Source organism: Protopterus annectens, chromosome 9.part0 (genome assembly GCF_019279795.1).
Source record: "Protopterus annectens isolate FY-2018-M chromosome 9.part0, PAN1.0, whole genome shotgun sequence".
NCBI classification, from domain to species: Eukaryota; Metazoa; Chordata; order Ceratodontiformes; family Protopteridae; genus Protopterus; species Protopterus annectens.
The window spans coordinates 1936145590-1936156972 of NC_056743.1; the positions used below are offsets into that span (position 1 = coordinate 1936145590).

At 38.6% G+C, this 11383-nt stretch overlaps 1 protein-coding gene across 1 annotated transcript in view; it reads right to left on the reverse strand.

The window, feature by feature from the left end:
* Window positions 1-10999, reverse strand: part of LOC122810835 (bestrophin-2-like) — a 310332-nt gene extending 299333 nt beyond the window's left edge. The window contains exon 1 of the mRNA XM_044082389.1: window positions 10848-10999. Coding sequence (XP_043938324.1) covers window positions 10848-10999 — 152 coding nt within the window. The remainder of the gene's footprint in view (window positions 1-10847) is intronic.
* Window positions 11000-11383: the final 384 nt, after the last annotated feature.

Consider the following 11383-nt stretch of genomic DNA (forward strand, 5'->3'; position numbering starts at 1 on the left):
TTTGCATTGTATTCCCCTCAGTAGTTATCACTTCTGAAGTGATTTTACCTTACCTAATAAGTCTTGAATCATATCCACTATCCATTCTTAAATAAATCTCTCTTTTTAACAGATAAGTATGAAAGTGGCAGTGTCACATTTTTATATATTTGCCCTGCATTTTTTGTCTATGTTTTTATTTGTGCATGGTCTGATATAATTATTGGACAGATTTCAAAGCTTTCAATTAAGTAAACCTGCTCCAGTGAGCCCAGTTATTGTATCTTAGGAAATAATATGTAATTTCTGTATATGTTACTGCTGCTGAATTCACATCTTTTATTGGAAGTACCACACTTCATCAAAACTCTATCCTCTTTTATTATTTTTCTCTTTAGATCTTTCTGATACATCCTCACTACTGCAAATAAGGGCCCAGTCCCTACCCCCAAAATAATATTCCCTGCTAAATGCTTATTGTTTCTCCATAAATTCACCTAAGCTTCATAATAATAGTTTGAGGTATAATATGGAAATACATGCCAGCATAATTCTGTTCTCTGCTAATAACCCCTTACATCCACAAATCAACAATTATTGTTTTTTTTCCTCTGTCACTACTAAAGCTTCTCTAGCAATCAGTACTATTACTCCCCTTTTACTTTATCCCTGCTATTTGGCTGAATGTCTACCATCCTTTTCTTTGTCAAATTCACATATTTATTTCTATCCAGATGAATCTCCTGTAACATTGCTACTTGCAGCCTACACTTTGTAATTCAATATATCTGTCAAATCATTTGCATTCCATTCATTAATGTTGACAGAGCAGCCACGTAGATAAACACTATTACTCTCACATATTGCAAGTGACAGTTCTTTGGAATATGTTTCCAACTTGTAGCTTACATGCACACACTAAATGTTTGGTAAGCTGATGTTGTATATAATTACTTCTTCTCATTTGCATTTGGACCTGTGCCACTTTTTCCATATGTTTTGCTTCAGTAGAAACAGAACAAATAAACACATTTTCAACCCCCAATCCCCCTTAACGTAAAACAAATACAAAAAAACTATTCATATACTTTCCAAATAGGTAGTTTACCCCAACAAATAGGGGAAATTGTCCTAAATCAATGACTGCACCCACAGGCATTACCTATTCTAAACTTAAGGTTAATCATAACAAAGCACATGTACAGCCTGTTCCATCTTCATGCAGATTGATGTTCTTATCTTTTCTCTATTCCATTCCCATATGTGAAAAACAAGTTGCATACTTTTAGTAAACAAGCTTGTAGCCTTAAGAAAAAGTGCATTGGCTACCCTTAAATGAATAAACTAAATTATGCATTGTTATACTGAATGCATTAAAAGTGCTAAACATGTTGTGGAGGCAACTACTTGTATAATTATTCACTTCCACTATTTCTAACTTCATTTATTTTCACTGAATTGCTTGTCAATATCCCATTAAATTTTAATTGCACTGATTCTTCTAGATTTCACTGAGAAAACAATGCTCAGACCTCTCATAATTAAGTGCTTGCACCAGTAGACTTCTTGTTTCCAACCAAAAGCAGGCGGTAATGGAAAATAAACACAGTAATTTTGAAAAGAAAAAAAGAACCGCTGTAGGTTTCACCCATAACACACTGTTCTGACTTCTCACAATTAATTCCTTGTATCTCCAGGTTCTTTGTCTCAAATGAAGGTAGGAGGTAATGGGGAAAATAGCCAGTAACTTTGCAAGTGCAAAAAAAGAACTACCATTCTTTTCATGTCTTTCATACTTTTCTTGTTTTTCAAGCCTATTTGCTTAAACAAATTCTCCACAGGTTACATTAAGGTTATTAATCTGTGCAAATAGGGTAAGTTGTCTTTTAATTCTGCTTACAATATGATCAATACACTTGTTTATATTCCCCAGCAACCCAAGATTACATTATATTAACTTTAATGTGCTTCTTTCCATCCTTTGTTATCTTGTCACAGTGTAAGTATAAAAAGTGCTGTCTTACTTTAATAGCACATACAGCAGTTACTAATAAAACTCCCACCTCACATTTAAAATATCTTTGACTATATACTATACAAGACTGCTTTACAACACAACATGCAATTTACATCATGACACAAGCAAGATCTTTACAGTTTCAGTCCTTTCAGTGTCCTAAATATTAATGATAAAGTGGGGGTACTTATGTATTACAGTTCTTCCACCAAATCAACACAGTCAGTCTTTCAGTCACTACTTGTAGAACCACAGTTGACATGTCTAAACTCTATCAAATGGGATTGATGCTTTACAGTTCTGTAATGTATTTACTAATTTCACTTGTTGGTCTTTGCCTTGATCACTTCTATCTCCCAACATTGGTCTCTCTGTGCAAAATACTACTGATGCTTCTAGAAAGCTCCTGGGATTTTACTGTTGCTTAAGCATTTTCCTTTGCAAAGATGGAAAAGATTTCCTTGGAAAAGTCTCTCTGTAGGCTTTGTTACACCCTGAAGACTGATCAGCAGAGCCTCTTCAGTTTGCTTTTTAACCATTTGTCCTCCTTGGCCTGTTATTTATTTATATTTGTTTACTGGGGTGATGCAGTGATCAATAGTGATTAATTTTAGGCTCATCCCTGGCAAAATACAAAACAAAAATGCAGAAATGTAACCAATAACAGAGTAGTTCAGATTAATCACACAAAAACTGTATATGTGCATTCTCATGAACAAACACTGTGCAATGTAGAATGCAGCGGAGTGTAATGTATAATACATACATTACCTTTTAAAGTGGGTCAATCTTCAGTAAATCATGAGAGAGGAAAAAGCAGGAATACTTGGCTTGAATAAAGAAGTGTTTTTTGAGATGCATTCTAAATCTGGAATAAATTTTGATTTCCTTTCTGTCGATAGGGAGAGCTTGCCAAAGACCATGTGCCTGAGAGGAGAAAGGGAAAAAGTATGTGCAGTACTGCAGACTTTGATTCTAGGAGTAATAAGAGTTATGTGGCTTTTGAGTACTCTAGGAGTAATAAGAGTGTGTGTGGCTTCTGAGTACTGTCTCAGGTTTTCTGTGGAGATTTTTTTCATGAAGTTTAGCTGCAAGGGGAGTATATTTGTAGAGATGGAGCAGTTTGTAGAGCTGTGATCCTAAAAGTAGGTTAGATCATTGTTTTAAGGGATCCATATGGCCTTTTTCTGGGGCGATACAGTGATGCTCAAAGAGAGGCAAGTTTATAATGAATCAGTAGATACTGTTAGAGATAGTCTGGAGTCTGGTAAGGGTTTTCTTGGAGGCAGAAGCAAAAATTGGAAGCCCATATTCAAGTTGAGAAAGAAGAACTCCTTTGTTAATGGCTGCTCTGGCTGATTGGGATAAAAAAGGGAGATATTTTTGGCACAGAAGAGGGGGGAATTTATTTTAGCTCTGTCTGTCTGTGTGGAAATGGAACTTTAGTGACAGATCCAGCCATAATCCTCGGTATTTGAAGGGGGAGGCTGTTTCCACAGAATGGTTATGAAGTCAAAGATAGTTAAAGAGACACATGCTTGGTGAATTTTCTGTGGAGTTACAAAAAGCAAAGTTTGGGTCTTGGTGAGGTTGAGAAGTAGTTTATGGTTTATGAGCCGTTGCTAGAGCTCATGTAAGTCTGACTGCAGCTGGCATTAAATATTAGTATGAGACTGACCTGATCTGTAAATCACTATGTTTTCAGCAGAACGGATAAGTGGGACATGGGGGAGGTAACAAGGAAGTTTGTTAATGAATATGGAGAAGGGGGGGCAAGAATGGATCCTTGTGGTACACCTTTGGTAACAGGTGCAGATTCTGATTGTGAGGATCCAATTTTAACTCTAAAGTGTCTATTGGTGAGGAAGTCTTTAAACCAGGGACTGGCATCTGGACTGATAACAATTTCAATTAGTTTGTTTTGGAGAAGAAAGCGGTCAGTGAGGCCACATGTATTTGTTTTGTTCTTCTTCCAAAAATGTCTTTGGTCTTCTAGTGAAAAAATATTCTGAAGACAACTGGCTATAGCAACTTGAATCTCATACCTGCCTCTGTACATATCCTGTTTTATGGGATAAACATGCTTCTTTTCTGCCACGTGTAGCGTGAATAATTATTTTCTGCAAACAGTCTGGTGTCCCCAGTTTTAATACTTTTTTTTCTTCTGCCACAGATTTGTCAGGAGCTGCTTTTTCTGCTAGTATGATTGTATCTTTACTAATTTAGATCTCTGCTGTTTCTCATAATTAGATTTGGAGCAGAGACACAATATTCCCTCTCAATTAACAAATTCTGCTGTGGAACACCAATCCAGTTGTTTATCCGTTATTTCATAAAATTAATGGATTTAATTCCTTCCACTTTCTCTATCCTGCATGCTCTGTCCAATGACTACTATTTTTGAGAAGCTTCATGTTCAGACATTCTTTCCTTTATTTCATCCTTTGATTTCTTTAGTTTTATCAGCTCATCTAAATAGGTACTTAACGCTTCTATTTTTCCAGCTTTTTGCCATTTGACTTTATATATTAGTCCAGCGTCATACCTCTTTTAAAATATTTAAGTAGATTCATTTAGCTTTGCTTTAAATTACTGGAAGCCATCTTCTATACAAGCTGAAACTTGAACCACTTTTTGCTGAACAGCTACAAGGTGCTTCTCATCTAGAGCTTTTTCTAGATAATTATTTGCTTTTTCAAAATATCTTCTTTCATGGCATCCACACAGTGTAATTACTAGTGGAATTTTACCCAACTTGATGGCCCCCAGATAGCTCTAACCCCAGTGGATATTGGGATTGCCCACTGCTACAGAATGAATGGGCATCCATTTGTGGGAAGTTTGACAGCTGAAATGCAGAGATGAAAAAGGATTCCAAGATAAAAGTTACCCATTCCAAACACCTGGCACAGGTATTGTCAGACTTACATCCTATTACCCTATTTCCTACCTGGTCCAAGCTTTTAGAAAAATGCTGTCATACACCTTTATACTCTTCTCAGTGTGTGACTACCTTTATTACTTCCTGAACAGATTTGTATGACCATAGCACCAAATAGCTAGCCTACCTTTTACCAACAACAAAATCTGTACTAACATGGAGAAAGGTTCTGCTACAAGAGCCACATATGTTGACATAACCAAGGCTTTTGATTCTGTTTCCAATCCACCCTCCCTTTTAAATAAAACACCATAACACCAACTAGTGTTAAGTGACTTAGGTAACATTTGATGTAAACATTAGCTAAGTGAGTTTCCAGTCCCCTGTCTACCATCTTCAAAACGTGTACAGCTTTTCCATAGCACTCTAGATGTAGTCTCTTGCGCTACTTGCTATCTGTGAATAGGGGCCACTTTACCTCTAACTGGGATAGCATCCCATGCTGCATTGCTGGGATGATCATCACCAAGTCACAAATCTATCTAGAAGTTATAAAGCCAAACTTCAGAACAACCTCTCTTGTCCTCTCTTGACTGAGAGCCAAAGATTTGCAGTTTAATAGTTGTAAATGAAGGTGATGCTATTAAACACACTGGATAGAACTTCCATGAATGAACCAAGATTATTTTTTTTGATTTAACACAATGGGCTGGTTCATAGACCTTTTCACCCACAACTTGCCACAGAGGCAAGAGTAAATGTTGTTCTCTCTCCTGCACCTGTCTCTCAAGACATACCTGAAACTGGCTCGCATTCAGCTATCACATAAGATTAAGTCCTAAAAGTGCTATCCAATGCTAAAAATACTGTATTGATGGTGTGAAGACTAGTAGAGAAGTGATGAAGGCTGCCAGCCTAGCCAGATATAATTTGACACATAATTCTGGCATTTGTAAATATAAATGTAAAATACAGGCTTGTTTTTTAAATGAAAGAAAACACTGTAAATTGTGAACTTCAAGACTGTAGCAACATTGCCATCTGCTGTAAGGAAAACTAAGTCAAGCATTTCAAATGTTCTTTGAAATTAAAATTTCTTTATGTCTATTCCTTTGAAGTTAGAATTTGGAGTCGATGAGTCTGGAGTAAACATCCTGCCTGTTGTTTTAAGACTAAAGTTAATGACCAGAATTTACATGTGGAATGTAAGTGTAAAAGAATGTAAATGCAGTTAATGTTTAGCCTGGGAACTCCAGGAAGGGTGAAAAAGATGACGTAATATTTATCAGAACTGGAGTTTCAATTTAAACAGTGAGCACCAGAGATTGTTAAGCATTTTTGTCTTGATATCCATCTCATCAGCACTCTGCCTGTGTCTTAAGTAAGTTACTTTAGAAGTATGTTTTCTTGTAGAAATAGCTAGGACTATAAAGATTACACTAAGTGTTTTTCTGTTATGTCAGAACTGTATTACAGAATTATTTTAAGTTTCTGTGTGATCTGTGATCTCTTGAGTAGCATTGTATTGTAGTAGTATTGTCTTTTGTTTTAATTATTTATTATTAAAAATTTTGAACCCTTTTCAACTGTGGCTGGTTTATGTAAGGATAATTAAGCTCTAGAGTACATTGCATGCTTATAAGCGATCCTGTAGTAAGCCCTTCCAAAGCCTTAAGATTGCTTATGCTGAACTACTATTGGATAATAATATTGCACAGTAATAATTGGAACCCTTTTAAGGGCCTTTGGGTAGCTGATAATTATTAGCTGGTGGTGGCACGTGATTACTACTATATAGTCTGGGTAAAGGGACACAGATGGAGAATCTGTGTCAGCCTTTCCCAGGAGTGTCTGTAAAGTTGTATAAATACTTATCTCAAAGTGTGTCAGCTTCTTGGGCAGGGACACGAAGCACTGGTTGGACAGGGAGGGTACTGAAGGTTAGCTTGACAGCTAGGCTGAGATCTGGACCCTACAGCTGTGCCAGTGGGGAGTCTTACTGGGGACCTGGAGAGCAAGGGAGCGACCAGCCCCAGACTGACTGTGATCTCTGTGTGCTCTTAAGGGAAATTGTACGTTACTGTGTGTATTTGTTATCCTTTCCTCTTATATGAGACACCCTCTCTGGTGTTAGTGGTGAGGATTGAGGCTCCTTGATTGCTGGGCCAGGGTACGGGCATCACAGATGGGTCCTGGCATGAAGCATGATTTAGCCACATCCCCTATCAACACTGTTCAACCTCAGCCTCCATACAGGTTTTGCACCAAATGAATGAAGAACAGTTACAATCACTCCTCCTGCATAAGGGAGGACTTCCACAGACCCAGGCAATTACAGACCCATAAGTCTGACCAGCCTCATATGCAAACCCATGGAAAGATTTATCATGGAACTAATCAGTCAGGAGATAGGGAGCATCTAAATACTGAACCCATCTCAGTTTGGATTCATCAAGGACAGGTCATGCTTACTCAACATGGGGGGAATTATTGAAAAGATTACCAAAACAATGGATGAAGGCAAAACAGTGGACACCGCATACCTTGACCTGGCCAAAGGTTATGATACAATGTCCCACTCAGGCATAGAAGAAAAGATCAGTCAACTCGGAACCAACTCCGCTTCTACACTTGTTTGTTTTTTGGAGTCTTGGTTTGCTCACCGTTATAAACTTTTTTCTATGTATATGAGTATATTACTTATTGTTGCAGTCATAAAGAAATAAAAGTAAAAACATTCTAAAATAACATAGACTACACATATGGTTGAGAACAATACAACAAAAAATCTAAATAATTTTTGCAGGGGATCAAATCCCCTTGAACCCTCTCACTTGGAAGACTATATCTGCTAGTTAAATATACCATCTCTAAGATTGCACAGCAGTGGGGAAAGGGACAAACATCCTTACCCCACTATTTGGTGATCTTGTGCTAAAGCACAGCACAAACTGTGAGTTGCCATTCAGTCAAATGAAATTTGATTAAAAGAAAGAATGTATATATCTGCGGTGGTGGTGCTGCGGTAGCGTTGTCGCCTCATAGCAAGATGTTGTCCAGTTCGATTCTCAACTAGAGCGTCTTCTGTGTGGAGGCATACGTGAATGGGGCATGCCTTAGTTGAAGGTTGTGTGTCAGGGCTGGTAACCCTGGTACGTAAAAATCCACTACCAATCATTAGCAGACCGGTGTTCCGAATAAAATCACCTTCTGGTTGAATACCAGTTGGTCGACAGCAAAACATCAACCACCTGGTGTATGCAGTACAGCAAGATCACATCAATGAAGAAAAGTGGGAAGTTGCTTATTTTGTAATATTACTGGCACCACAAAGCTTGGTTAAAATATAATATTGCAAGTGTAAGACTGTTTCAATAAATATCATATTTTAACCGAGGTTCGTGTTGCCGGTAATACTACGTTTTATTTTTTTCAGTGTCTTTCTTAGTATCTGGCTTTATCTGTGTTGGTGGTACTTTTTATTTTGTTTATTGATAAGTTTCTTATTTCTCCGCTATTTCTTTTTGGAGACTGACCCTCCAACGATCAACAAGCATTCCGCTCGATCACTCAGAGGTCCCATTCATACCTCTCAACCTTAGAGCAAGAAATCTGGAAAAAGGCATAAATAAAAGTGGGACAAAGGCCCAGAAATAGGGACAAATTTTACATATTGCTCTTAAAAACTTAGAAAGTTGATAGAACAACAGGTTTTGCATTAGCATGAATTTTCAGAAGGGTATAAAGTCTGAAACTCAAATCTCTGCCATTATTTTCTAACTTTAATAATTTGCCACTAATTTGCCAGAAAACTACAATTTTTTTTAAAAACAGATCAAAAATGTGAAGCAAAAATCTGTAGAGTTGAGAGATATGGTCCCATTCATTTCTCCCAGGAGTGAGAACTCTGTGTCCTATTCATTCTCCTGGGAGGGGAGAGTCGGGTGATGAGACTCATGCCATCATCCTATGGAAGGATGTCTTTTTTTTTAAATATACGGCCTTAGTCTCCACACTCTAGTGGCTTGCATGTTACATCATCACTTTTACCAGGAGGCACATGTGAGCTACCCCACATGGAAAATCTCCTGGCCAAGAAATGAAGCAACTATAATGTGTGTATGTCAGCCTTCTTGCTGCAGATGATAGACCTGCACTCCTGTAGGTGGCATCAGTGTCCCCCCAAATGGGCATACCAGTGTCAGTTGCCCATTCCCATCTTCTCCCTTCCTGGTTCCCTACATTGTTCATGACAGTGGATCAAACATGGGCAAAGCCAGGTCTTCATCCCTCTATGCCATGGGACCAGGAAATTCTCTGCCACTACTATGTGATGTTGGAGTTACTGAAGATGTAGGACTTCAGGGAAGGGCATGACCCCTGCAGAACTACTGTTTGTTTGTGAATTAGCATAAAGGCTTTGAGTACTGTGCAGTGAATGGAACAAGAAGGGATGGAAGTTTCACCATATAACCACATGCCTACTTATTACACACACATACGTAAACAGTCACACCACTAACCATTCTCTCCCTCCCTCACTCTTCAGCCTGCTGGAATTAAATGAAATATTCTTTGAAGGCAGCACATCAAAAACTGCATAATGTGATGGCTAAACATACCAAGTCAAAAATAGAAAACTTTAAGTAAAAATAAATAAATAGAAGTTAACTTCTTGCCAAAAAGTCCATTGTCAACCCACGAACTACCTCAGAAATGTCAGTCTACTTAATGCCGAATGTGTGATAAGAGACCTTAGGACCCAGGTGGACAGTAGTCTCTCCTTTGATAATTACATTAACACAGTAGTCAGGAAATACTTCTATGTGGCACACCTCATCACAAAAGGGTTCTCATCCAGGAAAAAAGAAGTCATTGTTCCCCTCTACTTGACACTCATTAGACCCATTATAGAGTACAACGCCCCTTTTGGAATGTACCTCACAAGACATCTGCAGCAGCTGGAAAGGCCACAGAAGTACCTCACAAAGAGGATTATTGGTCTCAAACAGATGCCCTACATTGACCATCTCAAAGAACTCCAGCTTTACTCTGTAGCATATTGCCTACTCCAAGGAGATCTCTACCTAACATAAAGCAATGTTAAACCCAGAGCTGCTGGACATGCTACACCTTAAGAAATCCCAATCCCTCTGAGCAGCACGCTCTAGAGACCTAAACCTTGTCACCACAATAAACAGGACATGCTGGAGGGATAGATTCCTGTCCCAGAGACTTCCTATACTCTGGAACAAGCTATCTGGAACAAGCTACCCATCTATGTCAAGCAAAGTTTCTCATTAGCACTCCAAGAAAAATCTTGATGAGTGGATGGTAAATAGGAAATACACCCCGGGGATCACTTCTGTGGCTCTGTTCGACAGGGGCACAGCAAATTAACTTTCTTGGGTGGCGTAAGCCAGGGAACCTTGTTGGCTAGGCTTACTTAGGACCTTGGGCCAATAGCCTAGAACTTACCTATGAACCTATGAACAGTACCCTTCCCCAACTTACTGCGACCCCAGAGTTAGTGTTGTGGTAACCACAGGGTTAGTATAAATGACAGGGGAAGAAGATGATGCAACCTCTTCCTCCATTTGGTAGTATGAGAGAACAACCCTCTGGAAAAGAACAAAACTTTGTTTGTGGTTCTTGACATCATTAGATAAGTTTTACTCACTGCTGTCTATGAACTGGTTTTCACTGGTTTACTGTTAAAGATACAACCCCTTAAACTTCCTCAGGACACTTTATAAATGTGTAGGTCAGTTACCCAGTAGAAAGGTACAAATGAGACAAAGTATGTTCCCAGAACATTAGTACCACCAATACTCACAATTCATATCAGGTTTTAAATAAACAGCCAACCAAATCTGTATTTGGAGCAAGTGATAACAGGTAGCATTTTATCTGCAAGCAACCTGCATTACCTGCAAAGGATTCTTAAGACCAGATTACAGCAAAACTCACCTGTATGAGATGCTGAGAGCCATGTATGAGAAGAAGAAAACAAAGAACTCCTTGTACACCAACTTGTAGATGCTTCCCCTCCACAGCAGCAGTAGCTTAGAGAAAGTGCAGAAGCGAGCATTCGCTACACGGGCTGTGTATGTAACAGTCATGGTAAGAGGTGGAAGGTCCAGATCCCAGAGATCTACTCCGGCTGGTTAACTGCAACAAGAGTTTAAGATTTGTTAAGTAGGAGAGTTGAAATTCAGTCCATAATACAATTTTCTGTTGATGGAATGTCAAAAAAAAAAAAAAAAAATCCCAGAAAAGTTCTGTAAAAGCACTAATGCAGTAGTCTGAAAATTAAATGGTGAAGAGCTACCTTCACACACACACACACACACACACACACACACACACACATGCACACACTCACACGCACACACACAAACGCATGCTTACACACTCACACGCACACACACACACACACACACACACACACACACACACATGCATGCTTACACACTCACACGCACACACGCACGCATGCACACACA